This window comes from Cavia porcellus, unplaced genomic scaffold (assembly GCF_034190915.1).
Source record: "Cavia porcellus strain 051 isolate PalLab524CR breed Dunkin Hartley unplaced genomic scaffold, mCavPor4.1 scaffold_31, whole genome shotgun sequence".
Classification (NCBI taxonomy): Eukaryota; Metazoa; Chordata; class Mammalia; order Rodentia; family Caviidae; genus Cavia; species Cavia porcellus.
In genome coordinates, this window is record NW_026947514.1 from 28,539,586 (window position 1) to 28,562,735 (window position 23,150).

A 23,150-nucleotide genomic window follows, 5' to 3' on the forward strand; every position below is an offset into this window, starting at 1 on the left:
TAATTTCTACTCTAATTTTTGTAATTTCCTCCCTCCAAGAGCACTGGACTTGAATTGTTCATCTTTTTCTAGAAGCTTGAAGTTCAACATTAGGTTGTTTATTTGAGCTCACTCTGTTTTCCCGATTTGGGAATTCACTGCTGTAAATGCCTTCATAGGACTGCTTTCATTGTGTCCCATAAGTTCCAGTGTGTGTATTGGCATTAACATTTAATTGTACAAACTGTTTAACTTCCGTAATTTCATCTGTGACTCAGTGATTATTTAGGAGGATGTCATTTAATTTTCATGTATATATGCAATTCTTTTTTTTTTTTTTTTTTTTTTTTTTTGCCGGTACCGGGGATTGAACTCACGACTGCCTGCTTGCAAGGCAGGTGCTTATGCCACTGAGCTAAATTCCCAGCCCCTATATGCAATTCTTGTGGTTTCTTTAGCCATGGATTTCCAATTCCATTGCACTATGGTCTGATAATATTCATGGGATAATTTCAGTTCCTTTGCATTTACTTAAGCATGTCCTATGAATATGTAGTCAATTTTGGAGAATGCCCTATATGTAACTGAGAAGAATGTATATTATGATATTTATTTTTTATTTTAAAGAGCATAAAATAAAACATAAAAATAGAACAAAGCAGATCAGAACAAAACAATGCAAGTGACACAGGATTTCAAAGCAAGACAACAGGAGATCAACAGTGGCTACCATAATGTCTCTTGTTTTCTTTTAAATAGTTGCCCATGTCTTCACATGTAATGAATTCAAGCAAAACAAAATAATATAACTGATCAAAACAGAAGAATAAAAGCATTAAAGGCCTTCAAAACCAGACAATATAAAAATTAATAATGGCTACTCTAATGTCTCTTGCCCTCTTCAAATAGCTGTCCATACCTTCATATATACTGAAATTAAATAATATAAAACAGACTAAACCCAATCTAAACAGAATAAAATGTATTATGGTATTGTGGAGTGGAATACTTCATAGACATCTACTAAGCCACTTTGTTTAAATGTTTGGTTCAGTTCTAATATTTCATTGTTGATTTTTTTCCTAGATGATCTATTTGTGAGAGTGGAATATTGAGATCCCCAATACAATCATACTAGTGTTTATTTGAATTTTCATGTCTGTTAATGTTTGTTTAATAGAGTTGGGTGCACTTATATTTGTTGCATATATATTTATGATTATTATCCCTTCCTCTAAGATTGTTCCCCTTAAAAGGATGTAATGACTTCCTTTGTCTGTCTTAATCAGTCTTAGCTTGAAATCCATTTCATCTGCAAATAGAATAAGCTTCTCCTCTTTTTTTCTAGGTTCCTATAAGGGAGTACTTCTTTCCATCTTTTGACTTTCAGTCTATAAATTTTTTTAATTAAATCTTTCTTATATGCAGTATATTGTTGGATCTTGCTTCTTGATCCAGTTCTGCTGGTCTGTGTCTTTTGATTGGTGAATTGAGATCATTAGCACTGATGGTTGTAACTGATATGTATTGACCTATCCTTGTCATGTTATTTTTCTATTGTTGGCTCCCTCCTTGCCCATTTAATTGTTTGCCATGCCTTGTGGACTCCTGCTGTTGGAGTTCATGGAGTTGTAGTCCCTGTAATGTCTCTCTAGAATGTCTTCAGAACATTTTGGAGTGCTAGTTTAGTGTTCACCTAAATTTCCCCAGGTGTTTTTTTTTTTTTTTTCATGGAAGTATCTTATTACTCTTATCAATTTTGAAAGATAGTTTTGCGGGGTATATCAGTGTGGGTTGGAGACTGTTTTCTTTTAGCCTTGAGATACTTCAATCCAAGCTCTCCTTGACTTGGAGGTTTGTATTGAGAAGTCAACTGTGATTCTGATAGGCTTTTTTAAAAGGTGATTTGTTTATTTTCTCTAACAGCTTTTAGGATTCTATGCTTGTCTTAAATTTCTGGAATCTTGACTATGATATGCCTTACTGTAGATTTTTTTAATATGGCTAATTGGAATTCCATATGCCTCACTTATCTGTATTTCAAATTCTTTTTCCCTACCAGGGAAGTTTTCTGCCGTATCTGTGAACAGATTCTTTTTATATCATTTGTGCAATCTCCTGCTTTCTCATTGAGTCCAGTTGATCTTATGTTATTCTTTTTTGCATCATATAGCAGCTGCTGGATTGATTTCTCATGGTCCCTTGCTATTTTTAAGAAATTTTTCTTTTCATGATCATTAACTGCAAACCTATATTCTATGTCTGAGGTGCTGTCCTCATATATTCTGCTATGGATACTTTCAATGGGATTTGTAGTCTCCTGGATATCTTACTGATTCTGTTTGTGGATTCCATTTCCTATGTTGGGCATTCATGGTTTCCATCATTTTCTTAAGCTCCTCTATTTTTTTTAATCTTTATCTGCTCTGGAGTCACTAAGCTTGTTTTTCACTATGGTGACCATCTCTCTGTCGGTGAAATTATTCCTGCATTGATTTGTTTCTAGAGCTTTGTTCATTTGCCTTGTTGTTACTACTTCAGAGAGACCAGGTGGATGACTTTGGGATTGTCCTCCTCATTGCCCTCTGGGTTTGCCTTTGATGAACTAGATGAATGGGGTTGCATCGTGTTTAAGTGCCTTTTCATTTCTATTTTTTTTAGTTTAATTCCAGGACCAAGGCTTGTAAATTGCTTACAGTGAATTGCTTAATTGCTAGTATTTAGAACTGTTAGGAAGTAGCTACTTTTCAGAGGTGTCTTCTGGTTCTGGCTGGTTTTTGGTTTCAAATTTGTTGCAAATTCCTACCTCTCCATTGTTTGGGAGGATGAGAAGTTACTGCCTGCTTGGTCCAGCCTCTGGTTTTTGGTACTGACCTACAGTATTTTCTATGACCCTTAGGCAATCTAATCTCAGTCTTGGAATACCAGGAAGAACAACTGGTTAGAACAATTATGTCACTTTGGCTAAAGTGGTATAGACAAAACAATAATAGCTTCAAACATAGCCTAGAAAAGAACAAAATGATGTTTGTCACTTTGAACCATATGAACTAGATTTGTAGTTATATATATATATATATATAGTAGTTATATATAACCAAAATCTAAAACAAACCAGAAAATTATATGACATAAATATGTCCTCATTATGCCAATTTTACCTCATGGGAAAAAATTTAAAAGACATTAGGAGAAAAAATAAAGAAATAGAAAAGGAAGCAAGGACAATGGAGTATCGTGCAAACTTGAGAAACTGATGCAGAAGACAGTAGAAAAAAAGAAAGATATAAAAGGAAGAACAGGACAGAACAACAACCACAAAAAACCCCATTAAAATCCACATTCACACACATAAAAACAAGACCTAACAATGAAGAGAAAAAAGCAAAAACAAGAAAAGAGGGGAAAAAATGACCACTTGTCTCTGCTGTCACTGGTAGAAAATGTGTGGAAACGGAGTCTAGATCCATGCTGATTTATCCCAGAAAACCAGCAGTAGCTTTATGACATGACAGTGGATAATCTCAGTAAGCCTGTACCTTTATTTCCTCTAAAGTTCAGGCTGGTTTCTGGTTGTGAAGCTGGCCTCAGACCTGTTCATCTACAGTAGTCAGCATACTTTCTGAGGGCTTGAACTCAACTGGAAGGTGCTAGGTAGAGCCAGCAATTGTTTTGAGTTTTGAACTCAGTTGCCCACCCGCTCCAAGATGGCTCCCAGCCAATCCCCTTTTACCACAGGATGTTCCAACCCCCAGCACTCACAACCAGTCAGTGTAGTCCTCCACATCCACTGCTCCCTTCCACTGCTACATCTCTGTGTGGAGGCCTCTGGGTTTTCCAGCAGTCACCATGTGTCAACAAATTTGAACCACTCCTCTCATACAGTGAGTCCAATTCAAGGAAAAGGCTTTTATGGCTACCTCCTTTCTTCATTGAAGTTTCTTTCTTCACTCTCCTGTTTGGCTTCAATTCGTGTTTCAGATCCTTCCTGGATCCTTGCTGTCTGGACAGCAAGTTCTAAAAGCCACTTATAATAAGATTTTCTACTAATTTCTTTAATAGAGCCTAGTGAGACCCTTAGTCTCTTTTTTCCCTACCTATACACCCCCTGTAGCTAAGGATGACAGGCCTCACCAATGCCCAGCTCTTTAGTGTCTTTTAATAACCACTTGCCATCAACCTCTGTATCTGATCTAATATCCTCCTCACACTAGATAAAACTCTTAGAGGGCTAGGGATTTAGCTCAGTGGCACAGTTGCCCGCCTGCAAGCATGAGGTTGTCAGTTTAATCCTTGGCACACACACACACACACACACACACACACACACACACACACACAAAATCCTCAGATCCCTAAGCTTGACACACTTCTAACCTTCATGAACCCTAAAGTAGAATGCTATAAGGTAACAACTAAATTCTCCAGAAGAGATTTCCCTATATTGCTACAGCCCACCTGCCTGATATTCCCACCAATGTAATCGATAAGTATCTTTATTGACTTACAATATTCTTATGCTCTGTGACTATAGAGACTCATGTAAACTCTTCCACAGTGGACTATGTCTTTCAGAATGACTTGATACATGTTCCTGGGTTATTGCCGCTTACATTTGGCTCAGAATAAACTACAGTGATACTTGGTTGTTGAATGGCTCTAAGCTCAAGTTTTCCACTACTTCAATGGCAAAGTTTGAAAAAAAAAACTGTTTGGTGTTTGTAATCCAACTGGAAAAAACCCATATAGGGCCAAGAGTGAATCACAAATCATGTGTCAAGTCTGTGTCACTCACAAAGGAGTGACATTTCAGTGTAAGGCTCTGCTCTTGCCCAGACAACATATAGTACTTGTATTAGTGCATTAAAACATTCATTATTGTACTGCTTTTTTATGCCATTATTTGCATAAATACCATTAACAGTTGCTCCCAAGATACCAGCAATAAAGCTAAAGTGAAAACTGTGAGAGCCATAAGAGAAATTTTTAAAAATCATTGTGAAACTTTAAAGCCCTGGAAAAATGAATTTTTAAGTGTTTTTTTCTGAGCCTCAGAACCAATTATTTGGTTTTCCATTGTTTTTTACGGAAAATATAGTCAGTTCTGGAACTTTTTGGTGTTCAAGCACAAATTTGAAATGAATTGAGCTCAATAGTCAAGGTATCACTGTATTTACTTATTCCTTTTAAAACAGAGTTGTTCTTTTTTGTAAATGGACAAATAATCTAGGAGAAGGGGATGGAATTGAACTGTATGGAGGGAAGAGATTGAGTGGCAGTGGAGGAAATGAGAAGGGAATAGAAAAGGTCCTAAATAAAACTTTTATTTCACCATCTGTTCTATCTGCCTGGAAACCTGAAGAATGCCCAAGCTGCGTTGTTTCCTATGTTCTGTTCTTTGGCTTTTTCTCAGCAAAACTGAATTCCCTGCCCAGTAGGGAAGCACATGCCTGTAATCCCAGCACTTGGGAGACTGAAACAAGAAGGTAACCATAAGAGGGAGTTCAAGGGCATCCTGAACTACATATTGAAACCCTGTCTCAATAAAAAAAAATTTGAACTCAATGGGGGAGAATATTGTATTAAACAGCAGAGCACTAGTGGCTTATTTTTCAAAGGATGACTAAGAAATCCATTAAACCATCCATGAATAGTACAATGCAATTTCTTGAGCCGGGGATGTTGCTCAGCGACATAGCACCTGTCTGCAAGTGAGAGGCCCTGAGTTTGATTCTTGGTACACCCTCTCCCCTCCCCCAAGAAGATACAATTTCTCAAAGTTCAGTTTACAAAGAAAGAAATTTAACAAATAGAATACCCCAATTAAGTCCCCCTAGAACTATGAACAATTGGTTGCTAGGTGACCAACATAAATAACTTTGGAATTTAAGAAGCCAAAGATCTAAAATATTATGTACCGTTATAACTTGTTTCTCTCTCAGGACTGTGCTGTGGGAGGGTGCTACTCTGAAGGTAATTTGAAAACACTACTTCTTTACTAGGATCTTAAACCAGTTAATTAGTATCAAATAAATCATAAGTTGAAAAGACTTAGTATTAGGTGTCCAGAGGGTCAGTATTATTTCAGATACCAACAGAGATTGTGATCTTAGTCAGGTCCTTTCTGTCTAGGCCCTAGTTTTATAACCCGTAAAATAAGGGCATTGGAACAGATTTCTATGACAGCTTCTAGAGTAAGCTCTGAAGACTGCTTTATAGCAGTGTAAATGCATATTGAGAAATGGGAATTAGAAAGCAGAAGGAAAAAAATCAGAGGAACTTTTGGAGAGGAGGTAAAGGCCTGATTTGAAGCTCACAGGATGACTTTGTGTTGCTTAATGCTATTGTCCTCATTAACCAAGATTCCGTTATGTGACCTACTAATAGGCTTTGGGGCTATTGTTTCCATAAATTTGATAACAACCCCTGAAAGCTTATTAAAATGCAGATTTCTAGGCCTCACTAGAAGCCTACTAAAGCAACATTCTGGAGGTATGACTGTCTCAAAAGAAGTCTGTGTTAGCGTTGAACAGGAGACCTGTCTCAAAACAAACAAACCAACCCTAAGAGTCTGGATTCTATCAAACTCCTCAGATGACCTTGATATATAACATCCCCAAATCACATCCAATAAACCCCATCCCAGAGGATAACTGGTCCTCTTGGACCCCACTTCATGACTTTAGAATTAGAACTGGAGGTGGAGATGAGAGCATGAAAATGTCTAATGTTAGAGCCTTCTTCTGCTTTAATCACAAAGGCAAAACAACAAAAAGAATAAGACATTACTTCTTTTAGCAAACATTATTCAACCTACTTCAATAAAAGTACGGTTATGGATTAAAAACTGGCAGTCAACTTAGCGCCAGTTGGATTAAATGAGCATGGTGCTGAGTGTAGATGTTTCACCTGAGGAAAGTTGCCAGTATAAATAGAGACATGGAGAAGGAGAGGCTAGGCATTGTGGGTTCTCCTATGTGTTGCTGTTTGAGCTTTTGGTTCTCCTGAAGCAGCTTGTCGTCACTAGCTTCCCCAGTGTGAGTTTGACCATTGTCATCAGGTGAGCTTGGGACCTTGTTGGTGAGAGTGGCTGTGGTTCACTTTGGGGGAGCTCTGATCCTTACATCAAGCATCGCTCCCTGGCTCTGGAGGGGAAGACATGTCCCATTTAATCTCCAGGACAAACTCATCACACTGGCTTCCTGTCATGTACTCGACTATGCTTATTATCAGAGGAACTCAGGGCCCCTGTGTGGCTAAGGATGGCTGTGGCGCTTTTCAGAACAGGCCTGGTCTTTGTTTTTTTTCTTTTTTCTTTTCTTTTTTTTTTTTTTTTGGTCTTTTTCCTTTTTTATTGGTACCAGGGATCGAACTCACGACTGCCTGCTTGCAAGGCAGGCACTTATGCCACTGAGCTAAATCCCCAGCCCCTTAGGCCTGGTCTTTGTTTTGAGCATGACTTCTCGGCTCCAGCATAGAATCCTCAATTTATCAGAACAGCTTCTTCACCCTGCTGCCATAGACTTTCTAGCTTCCACTGCTGACCTTTGGGCCTTCTCAGTATGGATCCATAAAAGAGACTGGCATGCATCCTTTTTGTGGGCTCTAGACCTCCAGTTGGACTTGTGGGAGCATTGTCATGAGCTCTGGGTCTTCATATGGACTCATGTAAGACATTGCTGTGGGATTCGGGCCCTTGGCTAAATATTCTATGTCTTTAGTGTTGTGGACAGATTTCCTGCACTTTCTTGTGTTCACTCTGGGTGACCATTATAAATAATAATATAAATTCTGTGTTATGATTCTAATTGTTCTCCTCACAACCCCTAGCTACAAGTACGAAACAAGTAGGGGAGGCTAGGGACCTCAGAAAGAAAACAGAAGAGTGAAAATAAATTCAAAATCTAGGAAACATGACCCAGTTGTTTGTTATTGTCAGATGAAAATTGACTTAACAGAAAGAAAAATTTCAAGATCAGGTTTAATACTTAGAAGACAGTGGGATAAATCAGATCCTAAGGAGAGAAGAGATGTGTTGCTTTTTATGGAGGAATGAATAGTCAGATACAGTTATAGGCAGTTGTTATTTCTTGAGACAGAGCCTTGCTGTACAGTCTAGGCTGTCCTCGAACTCACTATGTAGTCCAGGCTGGTCTTGAACATGCAATTTTGCTTTCCTCAGCTTTCCTCAGTTGCTGGGATTACAGGCGTATGCTGCTGTGTCTGGCTGATCTGGGAAAGGCTTTCCATTCAACTTGCATGTTTTACAGTTGAGGATCTATAAAGTTCATCAGATTCTAAATGGAAACACATGACCTGCCCTTCTTACCTGGCTCCTGTCCTTCCAGCCCAAGTTCCTAAAAGGACAGAAATATTGCTGGTACTTGCTGCTGGTAGGATTGCAGGCTATTCTTTTTTATGTTGCCTATGTACAAAAGGATTTGGGATCTACTATTTTGCTTTTGGTTCTAGATGGCTGGGGGACAGTGGGCCTTGCTTCATAAAACTGGTCCAGGTAATAAACTGGATCCCCCCAAACTCCTATATAGGTCCTTGTTTTCATTTTCTAAGCATCTTTGAAGTGTTTAATGTTCCAATACCCCTAAATTCTAGGCCTAATGAACTTAACCTAGGGACCTGCCTCCTAAGAATAATTAATCCACCTTCTAAACCAGCAATAATAATTCTTCACATTTGTATAGTACTTTTTAGCATGCAAAGAATTTTTGAACATATTTCCAGTTCTGAGCTTCAGATCAACAGGTATCAGAATCCTTGTTAGAAACAAATTAGAACAGATACTATATTCTCTATTTTCAGCTTGCCAAACCAAGAATATTAAATCATTTGTCTGAGCAGTGTAAAAACCTACCTTAGCTCTGTCTTCTAACTCTAAGACAAGAACAAGTCTCTTGTAACCAAACCTTCTATTTTGCCTGCCCATCCTTTCCATTTAAAAAAAAAATGGATCTATCATTTGTGTCTTTCTCAATTAGCCATCATATCAGGTGATAACTATTCCTTGAGAATATACAGATAATACAGTAACTAAAAATGATAATATGATATTCTTGCCTTTGTTTTGTTTTGAGACAGGGTCTTGCTACATAGTGCAGGCTGACCTTGACCTCATCAGGTAGCTCAAACTCACCTCAATCCTCTTACCTCAGCCAAGTGCTAGGATTACAGGATGCACTACCAAACCTGGCTGCATTGTTATAAGGTTTCCTTGGTTCCTTATGTCACAGGTTAAAAGACATATATCTGGGGACTCTTCACTCCATTCAAACATGTAGTGATCTTAGAGTGAAACCAGGCCTCAGTCTGATTTTAGTGTTTAAGATCAAAATGTCCCTGCCTTAGGAACAAGATACACACCGATGTGTGGAAAGGTGAAATATTTTACTAATCAATGCACATAAGTCAGAAGAACACTAGCATTGCTCTCATCTGACAGTTTATATGCAGCCTGCAAAAAGCAGGCACTGTTTCAGGAAAAACATTGGCTTATGAAAGCCTTTACCTTTGCCCTAATTTTTTTTAGTCTATTTAAATACTCAGTGCTCTTGTGACCATATGTCCTTTATGCTTGGTGAAGAGACAAAACAAAGTTATTTTGTATGTAAAAAAAGTCTACCAATTCTGGTCTAGATACATCAAGATGAAAACTGACTTAACAGAAAGAAAAATTTCAAGGTCAGGTTTAATACTTAGAAGACAGTGGGATAAATCAGATCCTAAGGAGAGAAGAGGTGTGTTGCTTTTTATGGAGGAATGAATAGTCAGATCTTGACTGCAAGAGCACCTTGGCGATGCTGTGCAAGAAGGGTAGGAATTGGAAGGAGAAAGAGAGAATGACATAGAATAATGAAACCTCTCCTTGGGAGCGTAAGTCCGGCATATGAATGGCAGAAGTGGAGCTTGAGCTAAAGTCAGAGTGGTAGGGAGGTCAAGAGCTATGGAGTGGTAGTGCTAAAAAATCTTATTTCCCTAATTAGGGGACAGGCGATCTGAAGTAATTTACTTATCTTTCTGAGCCTCAACTTCTTCCCAGATTATAGTATCTTCAGCAAAGCATAGTATTCTAGTCATCAATTATCATGGTTAGGCCAACAGGGTGCCAGAAAGAAACAACCAAATGGAACAATAAGTCTAAGCACTCGTTCCCTACAGTTTTATCTGTTGGATAACAACAAACAGCCTGCTCAATAATTATGGAAAAACCTACTTGGTAAAATATATTACAGTTTGAGCATTTTAACAACGAAGGCCATGTAGCAATACAGAAAAGTATTGGGTGGCTTGAAGGACAGAAGAAACAGGAGACGTGATCGCTGGGCAGTACAGTTAACCAGTACTTAACAGTGTGAGGTGTTGTAGGATTAACAGCTAAAATAAGCAGAATGGACCAGGACTGATTTATAAATTATTCAGATACAAGGTGGCAAGAAAGGGCCACGGTGGAGGCATAGGAACAGAGCTGCGTCTGAAAGAATGGACAGAATGTAAAGTATGTCAAGTATTTTTGTCTCAAGTATGGCAGAAAAGCAATTTTTTTTTTTTATTATTGGTACTGGGAATTGAACTCACGACTGCGCACTTGCAAGGTAGGCGCTTATGCCGCTAAGCTAAATCCCCAGCCCCAGAAAATCAACTTCATACAGAGGGTACAAGCAGAAGCCCCACTCAATGGAGGGAAGAATACTCAAAAAACAGAAAGGGGATTTGGCTAGTTCAAGCTAAAGTTATATGCTGGAACAAAGTCCTAAGCTGAGGCCCTCCTCAGAGGAAACTCTGAATGCCAGGTTGATTTGTTTATGTTTTATACTAGAAGCCTTTGAACAGAGAAAAAGCAACATCTGAAGAAAACTAGGAAAGTGGGGGAACTATTGAAAAGCAGTGATCCCTCATAAGTGATGAAGGTCTGAGCTTTGGGGACCAATGTGAGAAGTGGAAGCAAGGGCCTGATATGAGACATGTTTAGAATGTTGTACTATGTCTTTCTTTTGTTTTTCTAATTCAAACGGCTTTCCCTTCCTACTACATTCCCCTTCTCATCTGTCTTCCAAGCTATTCTCTTTCTGTACTTCTATGGGCTTCCAAATTCTGCTGACCTCAGCTCTCATCACTTCCTCCTATCACCTTAACAGGTACTTGGTCACAGCGCAGGCCCTGCCTCTGGACTACATAGTGTGAAAGAAAGCATTTTTGGGGGAAACAATATGACCACGCCCCAAAAGGAAAAGATGTTTCTCACCCATCCTCAGTCATTCAAACCACGGTTTGGATGGGGAATGACTTTCTGCCTCTCAAAACCAAAAGGCAAGGAGGAGTGTGCTTCCATTTCCGGTGTGCCTCCCATCTCCCACTTCGGCCCCCAGCGTTGCACACGGCTCAAGAGCAGGTATCTGAAAAAGGCTGCTGCAAACCTGTCGTTCTCTGCAGAGGTGATGTGGCAGCGAGGGCTGCCCAGCATGCCTTACAGCCAGTACAGCTTTGACCACCTCTACAACACAAATGACATCGTCCAGCCTCCCTGCATCAGGAAGGCCCAAGCTGAGAAACCTGTCAGCTTCAGGCTCCGGCATCCTTCAGGACCCGTAGCAGGAGACACCTCCCAGGCTGACAAGACAAAAAGCTGCGCCCATTTTGAAAAGAAACAAAAGAAGCCTAAGCCAGAAAGCGTGGTCCAGGAACCATCTCACTCTCACATACCATCTCCCAAAAAGAATCCAGGTATGCTGGATCTGCCGTGTTCTCCAGATGTAGAAAGGGAAATCTGGCTTCCACCTTCTGAGAGGGAGGCCAGGGCCTGGGAGGCCATTGTGCTGGAGAAGCTGAACAAGCGCACAGCCCGCTGGATCCAGAACAAGCGTCTTGTGAGGTCCGGAGTATCACCCAACAAGTGGCAAAGCTTCTTGCGCCAGCAGTATGACTGGAGCCACATCCGGGACGAGCTCACCTCAGCCAGCGACCTGGAGCTCCTAAAACAGCTGGAAGCAGAAGAGGAAGCAGAGTTTGAGGATCAAAGTATCACCCTGCCTCCCCAGAAAGAAAAAGAGCCAGAACTCCTCCTTCCCGTTTACTACAGGTAGTTGGCCAAGCTTTGGGTCGCCTTTGAGAATCCCTGACTCCCCTCAAGGACTCACAGGTGTGCTTACACACCTTACTGTATTTTACCTTAGTTGTTTATTTTCTGCTGTTCTGGGGATTGAGCCCAGGGTCTTGAACATGCTAGGTAAGTACTGTACCTCTGAGCTATACCTCAGGCCATATCCCTTGTTTTGGAATGCAGTCTCCCATTAACCATGTGTTCACCACCAAACTGGTGTCTGAGAGCTCCCCAAATTAAGATTTCTTTGCCACTGCTGTACCAACAAGCTGGGTTGAACAAATAGGTTGTTTTAAAGGGATCCCTGTACATTGCAGGATGTTGCTAACATCCCTAATCTCTACCCACTAGATGCTAGTAATTGTGACAGCCAAAGATGTCTCAGATACTATCCCAAAAAATGTCTCTACTGGGCAAAATGGCAACCAGTTGAGAACCATTGCCTTAAAAAGGAACTTGCCTTTCTTCAGCAAAGTTAGGCATCAGATTGCTGATCCGGTTACTATCCAAGCATCCCAGAAATATACCCATTGTAAGAGTAAGGAAGACAGCCACTTCATGACACTAAAGAATGGTCCTGCCTCATTTTGAAAAAGGAGCCAGTATGTCACTGGACTCCAACCGCAAGCAGCTACAGGACAGAGAACCAAGCAACCTCGGAAAGTAAGATTCCCTATTTCTCAGATTGTGTCTTGTTTATAATGAAAGTGAAGACTGGAGCTATTATAATAACCCTGATTTCCAAAAAGGAATTAAATATAAGTGGAAATAGTTAACTATTTATTGAGCAAATATAAATTCTATTTTTGCTGTTTTCAGGCAGTCTGCCAAGTGCTGGGGACTACAGTGTAATAGAGCTGATTTGTACCTTTCAGGAGTTTGTCTGCTATTGGGTGGGTAAACATTAAACAACCACACCACACTAGAGTGAGGTAATGTAGGAGGCAGGGTCCCCAAGGCTGTGCAACCTTTATGGGAACATTGTCAAGAAAGAGTTGTGCTATGGACTTGAGTGTAGCTCAGTGACAAATCACTTTTCCAGCATCCATAAAGCCTTCAGTTTGATCCCCTGCACTAGACATGCGTGTGTGCATACACACACACAGGTTTTTTGGGAGAGTATGGAAGCCCTGTTATGCTGCCCTATAATGCTATTGTGGCTGCCAAAGGCACGGTTTCATCATGGAGAGGGTAGGGAGATGAAGACAAACCTTTCCAGTGGTTCCATATTCAACTGACAGTAGGGGGAAAGTTAATAAACACTAGCGTTCTTCAGATGCTCACATGAGAAGGAGCTGAGCTTAAGTGAGCTGTGCTCCCACTGGGAAGTGGGGCACCTCCTACCTTTCCTCCTTCCTCCCTCTCTACCCTTGCCCAGACTGCCCAGCTACTCCCCACAAGTACAGACAGTTGAAACCATGCCATGCAAGAACACAACAGCTGAGGATATCAAGGAAAAGAAAAGTACCTTCCAGCCCCCAAAGCAGAGCTGCTTCCGACAGGTGAATCTTCGAGTTGGAAAGACTGCTTACTCCACAGACAACATCTTTGAACAGGAGATTTACTTTGGTAATAACACTGGGGCCCTGTGGTGAGCACGGGTGGGCATGAACCAGGGAAGTGTAGGAAGCTGGGCAGGCAAACAGGCATGGGCAGGGAAATGAGAAGCCCTGGATGCTCCTGATTTGCATGATATATCCCCGGGTACTAGCACAGGGGATGAGGTGGGTAGTGAATTCTGAAGGGAAAGACAGAGTTCACTCTTTCCTTTCCTCTGTGTTACTAAGGAGGGAGTGCAGGGTGGGATTGTAAGGTCAGCAAGATTTGACTGTGGGAGCAGCCTACCTCTTCTCTGTCCACTCTTTTTCCTTCCTTCACTTTGAGAGAGTCCCCAACAAAGGTGTCATGTTGAAAAGATGTCACCAACATTGGAATCAGGCAGATTTGGAGTTAAATCCTGGCTCAACTCCTTAGTACCCTTCAGAACATTTTCCTCTAAGCCTTAGAAACCTCATTTATAAAATGATGCTAACAGGGGCTGGGGATTTAGCTCAGCGGCATAAGTGCCTGCCTTGCAAGTGTGCGGTCATGAGTTCGAACCCCGGTACCGATAAAAAAATAAAATAAAATAATGCTAACAAAAATGCACTTTAAGCAGAGCAGATGAGAAAGCATCTGTTACTTCTTACACAGAGCCTGGCACATAGAAGTGCTCAGTAAATTCTCATTACTTCCCCCCTCCACCTTGATGTCCTGAGATGCCTGGGTCTCCAGGGTGTGCGTGTTCCAGCCTGTTTCTTCTTCCCAACTCTCATCCCATTTCTACACTGCTGTCATCTGGATATTCTTACAAAGTTTAACAAAACTATTCTAAAATATTCATTAGTGATGAGATCAACTGCCATTTCTTTACTACTAGTATCATAGAGGACGATGCCCAGAAGTTAAACAGTTTCTGCATTAGCATGGAAAATGGCTCCAACCTCTCTATGAAGCTTCTTTATGAGGCCACCAGCTGTGATATTTCTAAGCAAAAAACCACATTCACAGGATACTTCACAGCATGGCAATCTTCAATTTTAGGAGCTTAGATTCATGCAAAAGAAAATTGACTCCTGATGGGTATAAACCCAGGAAGAGAGGAAAGGAAAAGAAAAAGAAAATGAGGGACGAGTGAGATGTTGGGGACTCACTGTTTCTTTGTTCACAGATAGAGTCCAGATCATCCACCACATTGGTGAGAAGAGAAGCCGTATTTTCCTGGAAAACCTCAATCAGTACAACAAGCATCTATCTAAGATCTTCCCTGAAACTCCAGAAAAATGGAATTTCCAGCCTGTCCCTGAAGCAGGTAAGCAGGAAACTGATGGGGTCAAGGGTGGTAGAAGTGTGGCTATTTTTTTAAAGCTTCTTAGTTCATGGGCTAAGGGCACCCCCAGCAATGAGGGAACTCCCTACCAACTACAGAGTACCTCAGAAATTGTAATATACTAAGAACCAAGAAGATCCTTGAAAAGGTTATTGCCCTGCTTGCTCGAAGGAAAGAACTGAGTCAAATCTCAAGGTGTTAAGAGTTGGGATGACATTCTGCAAGAGAGATGACTGGCAGTGACAGAAGAGAACATGAGACTAATGGGCAGTGTGGCAAATAATGAACTTAGTAAGTTCAGAAATGCTTTATCTCTCTTCCCTTTCTGTTCTCCACACAACTTCTCTCCTAAGAGGCTTTCTGAATCCATTGAACTCTATGAAGAACAAAACCTAACAACCATAACCATTTTTATATAATAATTATAAATAGCTATAGTTACACATGATTTCTTCTGTTCTCAATTTTTTTGTGTTTTTGAGACAGGGTCTCACTGTGTAGTCCAGGCTGGGTTTAAATTCACTATGTAACCCAAACTGGCCTTGAACTTGCAGCAATCCTCATGCCTCAGCCTCCACAGTGCTGGGATTACAAGCATGCACCTCTGCACCCAGTGTTCTCAAATTTCTGTTATTTACCATAACTAGAAAAATTCAGAGATATTAAAATCTTTAAAACTTAGTAACTTATCATATTGTTCCTTCTCTCAAATAAAAAAGATTAAAGGAAAAATGAAGTAATGGTCAATTGCACTGTAGATTACAATACATCAAATATTGATTTTTTTAAAAAGTTTTAGTTTGTCTTACTTTAGGCAAGGATCTTGCCACATCTCTCAGGTTGGATTTGAATTTGTAATCCTCATGCCTTAGCCTCTTTAATCTTTAGGATTACAGGCAAATACTGAATCTCAAATACTGAATTTTATAAGCAAATCTTGTTACATATAAACATATTGGTGTTTCTAAATATTTATCATGCTTATCAAGAGGGTTGTATATATCTCTGCCTCCCCCTAAATCTGTCTCACTCATCATTACCATCTTAGTTTATTATGTGGTACTCACATCTTTTATTTTCCCTGTGGGACTTCTACTTAGTTCCCTATCTTATCACAGGAAAGTTCACTCTCAAGGGCTTTGTTCTGCCTTGGAATTAGAAGTAGGAATGGGAAACTAGCTGGGAGCCCTATGTGCACTGCCTAAGGCTGTCTGGTGAGGAGACCTCATGGTGCCATGTTGCATAGCTTATAGGCCTGTGAAAGGAGCCGTACGCTGGACTGCTCTGCCCACACCAGTCAAGGATCTACTGCTGCAGGTGGGTGAGGAAGATGTTCCCATTAAGACCAGGAAATCCAAGAAGCCTGCAAAATCACTGACAGAGGATGTGACTTGGGAACTGTTGGTCCTGCGGAGGATGCTGCAGGAATGGAAGACTGCCTGGGGTCTGAGTGAGTGAAGGGGCATAGGTCTCACCACGGACTAATGCTACTCAATCTCTGCAAACCATGCCTCTCTTATAAAATGTAAAAACTTGGTTACCTCATTAAGGTCATACTAGATAAGTGCTTTTCATACAGTGGGCATTAGGTGAATGTTAGTTATAGGTATCTGGAGTTTTTTTTATGGACCAGTTGTCAATAATTTGTAGAAACTCATTGCTCTGAGAAACCTTCATAGGGAAGGACCATGTCTTACTGATTTCTGAAACTTAACACAATATTTCATGCATGAAGTGAAAGGTAAAGATGAGTTGGGGTTATCATGCATCTACTTTTCCTCCAAAGATACCCCAGTAGAAGGCTAAGTGTCTAAAGTAGATAATGGCCTAGCAAGGACTTCTGGAAGTATTTGAGAACTCAAAACCTGCTGGCTTTCAAAACATGAAAGATTTGTTAGTGCAGAAGACCTTATCCACTAGGTAAGCTGGATCAGAAAACAAAAAAGGTTGAAAAAGAGACTCTGGGTAAAAGGTATATGTGGAGAGTACTTACAGATAGAAGCACTGTAATAAAAGTATCACACTTACAAAGAGAGCAGTTAGAAATTTCACTACAACAAGGAAGCTGTTGAAAGCTAATTTGAGGAGCCTTCAGATGCAAGAAAACTTGATTATGATAACTAACCTTTGCTAGGTTAGGGATGCAGCTCAGCGGTAGAGCGCTTGCCTAGAATGCACGAAGCTCTGGTTTTGATCCCTTGTACTAAAACAAATTTAGTATTCATTGAATCCTCATTGTTATCCATTTTGCTAAATAAATACTTTGTTAATGATTTAATCCTCAAAGTAACTCAATATGATAGCTTTTAGTATTATTCCTATAATATAAATGAGACATCTCGGCTCATAGAGGTTGTAGTCAATGTCACACAGTCAATAACTGTTTCCAAACCAAGTATCTCTGCCAACAAAGTACCCTTAACCAATGTGGGGGTATTTTCTTGTTCGTTTATGATGGAGTTTCATTGTGTTGCCTAGACTGGTCTTGAGCTCATTGGCTAAAGTGACTCTTCTCCCTCAGTCTCCCAGGTAGGAGTACAGGCATGTGTCACCCTGGCCAGCCAATCAGTATGCTTTACTGCCTCTTTTAATTTTGAAATTAAATGGTTAAAATTAAAAGTTAGGTAAAGCCAGGTGGCACATACCTGTAATCTAGCAGTCAGGAGGCTGAGACAGTAGGATCATAAGTTTGAGTCCAGTTTGGGGTTGCAAAGTAAGTTCTAGATCAACTTGGGCCATAGAGTCCCTGTCTTTGAAAAAAACATTTAAGTAAAAAGTATAAGATTGGATTGAAGGACCTACCTGAGAGGTATATGAATCATCAGAGAAGTAACTTCCCTAAGGAGCCCATCTCTGAATTTTTTTACTCTTCTGTGCTAATGTTTTGCTTGAGTTGTCCTGAGGAAACAGCACTTCTTGTCATCTGACAGTAGCATAATAGCTAATCCTAACCAGGTGGTTCTTTTCTTATTTCTGTCACTGTGACACAGTAATCGAGTGGCATCATGAGACAGTACAGAGTCTGATGCGTGGCTTGGAAGACATGCATGATCACATTCGGATCCAAGCTATCATCACTTGTGCCACTGCTGCTCTGGAACGCCCCCGGATTGCCACCAGTCCAAGCGACTCGGGTAAGAGCTGGGGCTAAACATCCAGGATTCATAAAACCATGGAACATTTGAATGAGATGGAGGAGAGGTGTGAGACCACTGTATGAGTATGAAAACTAAGGCCCAGAGACTGGCCTCAATACATACAACTTATTAGCAGTAGAGACAGATTAGAATTTCTACATTCCTGATCTTTAGTCCAGTGCTTTATTCTTATTATTTTGGTAATGGATATGAATCCAGAACCTCACACATGCTAAACATGTACTCCACCACAAGTGTTTTTTGCTCTTTACCTTCTACTTGCTCATGCCTTGCAGAGAAATTCACATTTCCCATTCATGGCAGCCAAAAACTATATTTGAAATATATTATGCGTGTGTGTGTGTGTTTTCATTTCTCTTAAGTCCATTTTAGCTCTGAAGAGCACATCTCAAACTCAACATGTTCAAAACTGAATTCATCACCCTTGACACAGAGTTGTGCCCCACATTCAGAACCTCAGTCAGCAGCGCCCCAGTCCATACTGTTCCAAGACGAGGCCCCTGGGAGTCATCTAGGGTAAAACTCATCATCTACCACAACCCACTCATCACTGAAAACTGCTGACTCTATTTTTTTCATTTTTAATTACAAAAGAAATATAAAATATCATCATTCATCAAAACAGAGAAATGTAAAAAGAGGTAATAACTCCCATCTTGTTTTCTAATCCTGCTACAACTCTGTATATCACTTTGCAGATTAACCAGTGTTTACAGCTGAGCACTTCACAGCTTTATGCTTTTATAAAGATATGCTAACGTATATTCAGGCTTTTAAATTTATTACAAAATGAGTCATATTTTAATCAGCAGATTCTAGCTTTTTCCTTTTAATCTGTGGATCTGATAAATTCTGTTGAATTCTTAGAATAGACACAGAAGCATTGCAAATTTGAGCCCAACTTAGGCAACTTAATGATTCAGCAAAAGCCTGTCTCAAACTTTAAAAATAGCATAAAGGGCTCAGTTCTATCCCTAGTACTATATGCCCACATACCCACATGATTCTTAGCATAAGTACTAACTGAATCATGATTATATCATTGTCTTACTGGTTTTACTTTGTTAAGACTTCAGAATGTCTTATTATATAAGTGAATTTGGTAGTCTTGTTTTTATACTATTTTGTTACATTTTAAGTGTGTTTTTACTCTAAGATAAAAACTTTGTAAAATAAATGAATTTTTTGTTCTTTCCCCAGTGGTCTGTAACCTCTTGGAAACATTAATAGTTTGAAAAAATCATAATTTTTCTCTTTACTACCTGTAGCAATAACAGTTAAAAAGAACATGTCCTATCTACTTGTGCCAAACATGTAACCCACCAAGGAAGTAACTGAATAAGACACAGGTCTCAGATGATGGCATGTTGAAAAGACATAAAGCACAGCTTTTCCCTACTAGTTTTGCAAGTGCACTCTCAGATAACACCTTTTATACAAGACCTAAGCTGATATGCCCCTTTTCTGCTGCTGGTTACATCCCAGATTGACTTATGTCCTTATACTTACTCTATTGTGTACCCTTCTATATCCCTTCCAGGGAAGGAACTTCTTAAGGGCAGGGACATGGACATTTTCCCTTCTAAATATGGCTCAGTATAAGAGAAACATAAAGTGTTATTATTAATCAACGCAGAAGAATATAAAGAGGTAAAAAAACCTTCTCCAACCACTTTCCAACACTACTTCAACTTCACATGTCACTTCTCAGGCTAACCAATGTTGGTTTTCAAATTTGCTGCTCTCTGCTGGAATACTTCCGTCTTCTCCCCTAATAAACCTCACTTGCCCTTCAGTTTCAGCTAAGTTTGAGGTGTCACTTCTGAGAAGCTTTCCCTGCGCCAGCCCCTAGACTTGGTTCAGTGTCCCTGCTGTATGTTTCTGTTCATATATATTTTTGTTATATATGCTTATTTCCTTGGTTATTAAACAGGACAAAATATTTTCAGTGAAAATATTTTCAGAGAAAATTTCTGATGGGTAGCAATAGATTACATCCTAATCCCTGAATCTTCTACATGTACCATTTAATGATGGGGATAGATTCTGAGGGATGTATCTTTACAGTTTCATTGTACAGACATCATGGAGTGATATTTAGAAGCATCTACAACATGAAAAAAAGATTATCTTAATGGGACTACCATCATATATGTGGTCTGTTGTTGACCAAAACATCATTTTATGTGGCCATGACTGTACAAAGAACACCTATGTCTTGCTCAGAAATGTGCCTTTTGTGTGATCCTTTTCACATGTCCTGGGTGTCTAGATTTTTGTTTTCTTTTTGTCTTTTTCCTTTTTATCGGTACCAGAGATCGAACTCAGGACTGCCTGCTTGCAAGGCAGGCACTTATGCCGCTGAGCTAAATCTCCAGCCCTAGATTTTTATTACCAAAGAAAACTACTTTAATTTTTAAGTACTCAATTGATATTACATTTGTTTACCTGAAATATACAAATCTCCAACTACAGGTTTAGTATCGTTTATCTGAAATGCCAAAAATGTTTTGGATTTTTTTTAGATCTAGGTATATTTGAATACCTGAGATATCTTGAGGATGAGAGCCAAGTCTAAACATTAAATTCATTTTCTTTTATACATACCTATATGCATAGTCTGAAGGTAGTTTTATATATTTTGATTTTAGTTTAATATTATGAAAATGTATTTTTGTTAGTATGTAAAACATCAACAGACGTTATTCACACAAATAGATTATAAACAAAGTTTAACATTTCTGCCAGTTATTTTCTCAAAAAACAATAATCTGCAAAATAACACTAGATTGTGTCACCAGAACTGCTTTGGAAACATAATTAGGTTGTACACAGACAACACAAACCCAACAGCACCCGGTGCAGTCAAAGCCTCTTTCACAGATCTGAAAAGTCTTTTGGACATAATCTCTGGCCACCAGTGTCAGGCAAGGAGCAAGCTCTGAGCTGCTGACTGATTCTGCATTCAGGCGTGTCAATGCCTAAGAGCACCAACTGGCTCCTTCAGGATAGAAGACAAACCATAACCAGGACAGAAACTGTCACAAGCAAAGTCAGATAAATCGATGGGCAGCTGCCTGTTTCCTTCCCAATAGCCCCAGCGGGCACCCTGTTAAATTCTCATCAAGCAGACAGCGAGAGTCCCAAGCTATTGAGGTCAATCACTGTTCTCTCAACACTGTCTCAATCGAGGGCCTGCTTCACAGTCCTCTCAGCACCACAAGACAGAGATCTGCAGCAGAGGCCAAGGGGGAGCACTTTGAGCCAGAGCCACTGCTGCCTCTTTCCTTCACCGACCAGCGGAACAGGTCGGCTTTACTGGAGGAAAACTAAACAGGGCGGTTGGGATCATCCTCTTCGGCCAAAAGCTGGGCCCCAGTCTGGCCACTAGGGGGTGGACGAAGACTTCACGAAATCCGTGCCATGAGCATCAACACCCGGAAAAGTCTGCGCGCAAGCTCACAAAGTACGTGGCTCACTTCCGTTGGCTTCAAGGTGGGCGCGCCACATCGTGTCACTTCCGTCGCACAGAACTAGAAACGGGAAGCCAGAGCAGATCTCTGCTCAGAACCAAGGAACGCCAGCCCTGTCAATTTCACATTGTTTGTTTTTAGCGTACCTGTGTCTTTACTGAAGCCCATCACATGAAGTCAGGTGTGGGATTTTCCCACTTCCGGTATTATGTCGGTGCTTAAAGTTTCGGATTTTGGAGCATTTGGGATTTAGGTATAAAGGGTGACTAACTCATGTAATTTGTCACCATACTGCCCCATAGCATTAGTAAAACAAACACATGGTTAGAAATCATAAGACGTCTGAGTCACAGGTCTAGCTCTGCCACTCCTTGAAAAGTCAGTTAACTTTTCTGAGCTTCAACTTCAATTTGTGAACAAACATAACAAAATCTTTTCCCCTTTTACTTGAGAATTTGAGATTCAGTTAAGTGCTCACTTACTCTCCTAATAAGGGGTGTGTGTGTGTGTGTGTGTGTGTGTGTGTGTGTGTCTAGCATGCAGAGACATTCTATGTAGGGAGACCTCATCTCCAACCCCCACCTTTCCTGAAAAGAAACAATAAATGAAATGTGACTATCTTAAAGGAACATCATGCTTTGGTCTCCCTGAATGCTGTAATTTATCACAGATACAACCTTTGTGAACTCTAGAATTGTACCTACCATACGGAGTTAGAAGAGAGACAGCCTGTGAAGTGTAAATTCATTCAGAATGAACTCCATGCTCCTGACCTGTCCCCAGGATACTATGGAATGCTATACAGCCTTAAGAACTTCAGCCAAAAGGAATGCCTTACCCTGCTCCCCTACTGGCAAACTGCTCTCACCCTATATTCTCCTAGTGCTATGTGTGGCCTATGCTAGTCTTGTGACTCAATGTTTAAACTTGAAAGACCCCTTGGTAAGTCCTGCAGCAATCCCTACCTTGCTTAATTCAGCCAGAGTTAAAAGGAGACAGTATAAGCCAGACATCTTGGTATATACCTATTAACCCAGCACTCAGAACACTGAGACAGGAAGATGGCAGTGAGTTTAAGGCCATCTTGTACTATGTAGCAAGACCCTGTCTCAAAAAACAAACAAACTCCAACCTTATAAATGAATGGCAGCCAGCATAATGGTACATGTCTGTAATCCCAACACTTTGGGAGGGTGAGGTAAGGTCATAAGTTTGAGTCCCTGGAAACTTAGATCCTGTTTATGAATGAATGGATGGATGGATGGGTGACAAAGCACTCTTTAAACGTAACTGTAGTTATTATTCAAAACCTAAACTGAGATAAATAGGTTGCTTTTGCCACAAAAACTATTGCTGTCCACCATAGCATAGCTGGAAACATTCTTCTTTGGCTTGAATACAGCTCTTTAGAGGTCAAATGATAAAGGGAAGGAAGTGATATCCTAACAGACCAGTACATGCTTTAATCCATTGAGTATAAAATCTTTCCAGGAATATAAGCATAGCTAACCTGTGATTACTTAAATAGCACTAGGACCTGACAAAAGACTACGACTCTT

The 23,150-nt window shown here is 40.2% G+C and overlaps 2 protein-coding genes across 2 annotated transcripts in view; one reads left to right on the top strand and one right to left on the bottom strand.

Moving 5' to 3' along the window:
- Positions 1 to 579: 579 nt before the first annotated feature.
- Riox1 (ribosomal oxygenase 1) overlaps positions 580 to 23,150 on the bottom strand; it is a 35,650-nt gene continuing 13,079 nt past the window's right edge. Inside the window, exon 3 of the mRNA XM_013155170.3 lies at positions 580 to 11,972. The gene's annotated coding sequence lies outside the window, so the exon portion shown is untranslated. The remainder of the gene's footprint in view (positions 11,973 to 23,150) is intronic.
- The window catches only part of Heatr4 (HEAT repeat containing 4), a 34,727-nt gene continuing 22,778 nt past the window's right edge, over positions 11,202 to 23,150 (top strand). Inside the window, exons 1-5 of the mRNA XM_023566105.2 lie at positions 11,202 to 12,070; positions 13,470 to 13,660; positions 14,802 to 14,942; positions 16,207 to 16,410; positions 17,951 to 18,094. Of these exons, the coding sequence (XP_023421873.1) occupies positions 11,202 to 12,070; positions 13,470 to 13,660; positions 14,802 to 14,942; positions 16,207 to 16,410; positions 17,951 to 18,094 (1,549 nt within the window). The remainder of the gene's footprint in view (positions 12,071 to 13,469; positions 13,661 to 14,801; positions 14,943 to 16,206; positions 16,411 to 17,950; positions 18,095 to 23,150) is intronic.